Below are 4,899 nucleotides of genomic sequence, written 5' to 3'. Positions count from 1 at the left end.
ATCCGGATTCCAGAGAAACACAACTGGTTATTATGACTTTTGTGAAAACGTTTAGTCAGTAAACTAATAATAATAATAATAATGATAATAATAATAGTAATAATAATAATAGTAATACCACACAAAATAATCATGAAGGATCAAGGAGGATGGAAAACCTGATGATGGAGAGCACTAATCACAGAGGATTTTGGAATCTTGAGGAGGCTTTATTTTGACACAAACTTTAGAGAAGACCAACGATTGTTACTAGTGAGAAATCAATGGTAAACAGCTGTTGAAATGATGCAAACTGCATTTTTTTCAATAGTTATCGGAAAAGGTGGAGAGTGATTGGAATCTGGGGAGACTTGCTGTCACTCAGACTTCAGGAAGCACCATGCGATATTATCAGTTAATCACTGATAATGGCTCCTAGTGAGTAAATGATGATGATGATGATGACGACGACGATGATGATAAATAGGAGTATAAGTATTATTAGTAGTAATAGTAGTCGTAGATGTATAAAAGGGAAAGAACTAAAAGTAAGGGGACGTATAAAAGAAACTAGGTGAAGAAGACTATGAAGCAGACGAGAAAATCGGATCGTAAGATGAGCATTTATTTATCTCCCACGGTAATCAATGTGACGCGAGGATCAGAAAGTGGGACTGAAGAACCAGTGCAAACCGGGGGGTACATTGACCTGCACAATATGTCTGCACTAACCTGGTCGGTATTTCCCGGTAGGAGCGCCTCAGGCGATTAGCAATAAACTATGCCCCCCCCCCCTTTCTCAAAGAGAGAGGGCAAAGTCTGGGAATTTGGATCTCCCAGAATTGCAGAGGACCAGCAGCATACGGCAATCAACATCGAAAAGGCCATTTCAGAAGACTCTGTTGATTTTGGTGCCGGGGGAACAAAATCCGAGAGGGGGGGGCGAACCGTAAGATGAAAAACAAGAAGAAAAAGAAGAAGAGGTGAGGAGGGGGAAAGGAAAGGAAATAACAGATAATGACCATCATAAAAAATACTTAGGAGGGAGGCAAGGAAAGAAAGAGTTACACTGTAAGAACATGCACAACACCAATCACATTTTTAATTTTATTATTATTATTATTATTATTATTATTATTATTATTATTATTATTATAATATTTTAAAGCGTTTTCATCAGTTCGCAGAATCAGCTTTTTCATTTTGCCCGCTCTCAGTGGTCACGTGGTATTTGTCGGAAGACAATTCTTGGCTGAACCCGCGGTCCAAGCGCGTGTGTGGCAGTTGCGCGATACGGAGAGTCTGCGCCACTTGAATCTGATTCTTACGGCGGGGATACCGGAAGTTTTTCAGGAAACTGGTGGGCGTCGACGGTTTGTGCCGGCTGGGGACTATTTCTGGCGTAATCGCATGCAGTTCGATGATATCACATGAGCCGTTCACTTCGGAAACGTTGGTCAACGGGGTATGAGGTGACGATCCGAACGATCCGCGGCGCAGGTTCGCCACACAGCGGTGCTCGTGACTAGGAAGGTGTTGGTTGGTCCTTTGCCTCGATAAGAAGCGATTAAAGCTCTGCTGGATGGTCAAACGAACCTGAAATGATAAAAATAAAATAACAAGAATTATATATCTTTATGAAATCTGTACGATTAGCGATGAAAATAATATCTCAATTTTAAACAAACTTAAGTGTAACAAATCAAATGATATTATTTCAGACATGGATTAAAGTGCAGCATCTGTTCTGATACTACTTAATGAGAATGAAAACTGGAGTTTGTGTTTACTTTCGCCATCCTTATAACTCGATTTCCTTGTTTGTCCTTTAGTCCTCACATTCTATCAGCGACGTTTCTGACAAAGGGGGAAAATTGCAGTTTTCGGGCTCGGTATCCATTTATCATTGGCTAGTTTAGTATCTTGAAGTGCTATATTTTAGCTCCTTACATCAAGTGGCTCCACCCTTGTCTAGAGGGATTTCCATAAAAAAATATAATCTTTCGCTCTTGCTAGCTGATATCAAGTGGCTTCAGGCATTGTCTGGAGCGATTTGCATGAAGAAAGTTAATCTTTTCTGTCAGGGACTGAGACCGTTATAATTTTTATTCCAATCCAGAGGGTTCTTTTTTGGAGAGCTTACTTTTCTCTCACATTTAGAACTGCCCTTGTGCCTCACTTTGATCTTGTGGGAATGAAAAATATATAGGAACATGTTTCTGTATCTTATACTTGATGTAGCATTAACCATGAACGGGTTGACTCGGCTTCCTATCCTTATCACCATCCTCCTACATACAGCGCTTGGTTTTTTTAAAACAGCTCCATCTTTTTTTATTTTAAATTCGTTTGCGGACTATTATCCTCATCTTCATAGCTGGTGTTTCACAACATTTCGGCCAATTATTCCTCTAGCCTTCGCCAGAAATGCCGGATCTCTTAACTATATCTTCAGTCATTCAGCAATCATCTGATTCCAGAAGAATATTTGGCCGAAATGTCGTAAAACAACAGCTATAAAGGTGAGGATAATAGTCCGCAAATAAATAAATAAATAAATAAATAAATAAAATATACCAATTAATCATCTAAAAAAAATTTCAATGATTAAATAATTTATACCATTCAGGACGGACCCGAAAATGGAAGATCGCATAACAACCCCTCCCCTCCCAAAAAACAGACCCCCCCCCAAAAAAACCCCCAAAACAAAAGAAAAAAGCAAACTTGGATTTATAAGCCTAAAAAATCCAACCTTAATCGCCTTTCAGGACGGATAAGGCATTGAATCCCTACAGTTCCAGGTGAGCATAGTCTGCTGAAGATAGCGGTTTCAATCCTACCCAAAGCCGGCCAAAACGTGGTGAGACGGCAACTATGAAAGGCAGTAATTACTGAAGATACAGTTAAGACATTCAGCATTCCTATCCCGTCGCAGTCAACCACCTGATGAAGGCCAGAGGAATAGTTCACCAAAAGGTCGTGAAACAATAACTATAAAGATGAGGATAACAGTCCACAAATAAATAAATAAATATACAATTTACTCATCTAAAAAAATCCAATAATTAAATAATATAGCTCCATCTTTGCCATTCAGACCGCCAGGAAACAGATGAGAACAGTAATCTGAAGAAAACAAATAATACAAATAACCAACCCACTATCTAAAAAATTCAGGAACATAATCACAGTGGGTAGAGTACTTGTTTTTTTTGGGGGGGGGGGGAGGGGGCAGTATATAAGATTATTTGCACTTTCTATTCGCTTCGTTTCACGTGGTGTTTATGTTTTATGTTGCGGTTTCCATGTGGCTGAATACCAACTTATCACCCTCGTTTATGTAGAACTGGAGTTCCCAAACTTCAGGACACTATGGAGCCCCTGAGCAGAGCATTTTTTTTTTATGGAGCACTAACAAGATAATTTCTAAAATAAATATAAAAACATTAATTTCAAATTTTAGCACTAACTAATCTTGACGGAATTTCGAATGGAACCGTTTATTTATATCACGGGGGTAGCATACTTTCGTTCCGTCAGCCATGATTGGATAGAGGTCCTAAATGAATCGAAATTGTTTTTTCCAGTCGCCCACACTGATAATTGAACCTTCAACTTTCAGTCTGCAAGGACCCGTGGCGCAGTGGTTAGAGTACTTGAAAAAAAAAATCAATAGTAAAAGTGATATTCTCCTGAAGGTTGAAGGTTCAATCCTCAGTGTGAGAGACCGAAAAATACAATTGCATATTACTTAGGATCTCTACCAGACATGGTTGACTGAACGAGAACATGCTACCCAGTGAAGTAAATAAAGGATTCCATTCTAAATTTCGTCCAGGTTCTCAAGTTCGACAGAAATATTCCCGAGTTTGGCAAGATACACCTGAAGTTGGTCGGAGGTTACACCGACCGAATCGTTGTATGAATGGCACTCAAGATGAGAACAGTAGTCTGAAGAATCCAAATAATACGAATAACCAATCCTCATCTCAAAAATTAAGAAACGTAATCCAGTTATTTTATGCTGCCATTTTTAATAGTCTGTGTAGCCATTGTTGTTTAGAAGATAAGACTGAAACCAGAAAAAAGAGAAAAGGAAATCTAACGAGCTAACTATCTAGAAGGTTTCAGCAAGAATAGCAGATGTTTTTACGATGTACCTCGCAGTCAAGTGCTTTTCTTGTTCTTCTCAAGTATTTCCTATCAATCTCCTCTTTCTATTCCTATTGTTACCAGCTACGAGTTTTCACACAGGTTATCATAACTGATAAAAATCGGATCAAATATGTTTTCCAAAATATACGTACACTTCACCGCTTTCGAAAACCATTGCAAATGACTTTGTGTCTTTACAAAAGTCTCTTGCCATTTATTTCTCATTGGCAACGAGCGTTTCTCTTCCCCGAAGTTACAGTACTTCCTGCATCTTTCCAGTGGAGGTCTAGTTAGTGCTCTCCCCTCTTCTCAGTCTTTTTAACCTCCATGATCCGTCAAAATCATATTTCGTAGCATTTCTTATTTATTATTATAGAACCAATTATCTATCGATTATTAATCAATATATAATAATGATTTCAAAAGTTTTATTAATACAATTTGGATAATATCCGCTAAAATCGAAAACAGAAAGTTTAGTGCTCCAGCCGCAGTCGTTATTTATCTCTCAATCTGTGCTACCATCTGTGCTACCGACATATAGATACGAAAGCTTTATTTTGCGCAGGTGTAAAAATAACAGCAGGAATAATTATTTATTCGACTTACCTGCTTAGGTTCTCTGTTTTGTTTCAATTTTTACTCTTAGCAGCAATTTTTGGACTAAAAACCAAATCGAAAGTGTACTACCGGTTCAGATACCCTATATGTTCAATTTCAACTCTGTAGTCTAAATATTCAGAGAGGAGTTTGGTAGAGACT

At 38.3% G+C, this 4,899-nt stretch overlaps 1 protein-coding gene across 1 annotated transcript in view; it reads right to left on the bottom strand.

The window, feature by feature from the left end:
* Positions 1-1,086: 1,086 nt before the first annotated feature.
* Positions 1,087-4,899, bottom strand: part of LOC145247293 (glucagon-like peptide 1 receptor) — a 567,758-nt gene continuing 563,945 nt past the window's right edge. Inside the window, exon 13 of the mRNA XM_080108912.1 lies at positions 1,087-1,575. Coding sequence (XP_079965038.1) covers positions 1,156-1,575 — 420 coding nt within the window. The 3' untranslated portion in view covers positions 1,087-1,155. The remainder of the gene's footprint in view (positions 1,576-4,899) is intronic.

The sequence above is a fragment of the Euprymna scolopes genome, chromosome 25 (genome assembly GCF_053919585.1).
Source record: "Euprymna scolopes isolate OS-2025 chromosome 25, ASM5391958v1, whole genome shotgun sequence".
In the NCBI taxonomy this organism is placed as follows: Eukaryota; Metazoa; Mollusca; class Cephalopoda; order Sepiida; family Sepiolidae; genus Euprymna; species Euprymna scolopes.
The sequence above is the reverse complement of the archived record's forward strand: the minus strand, read 5'-3'. Positions and strand labels throughout refer to the sequence as shown.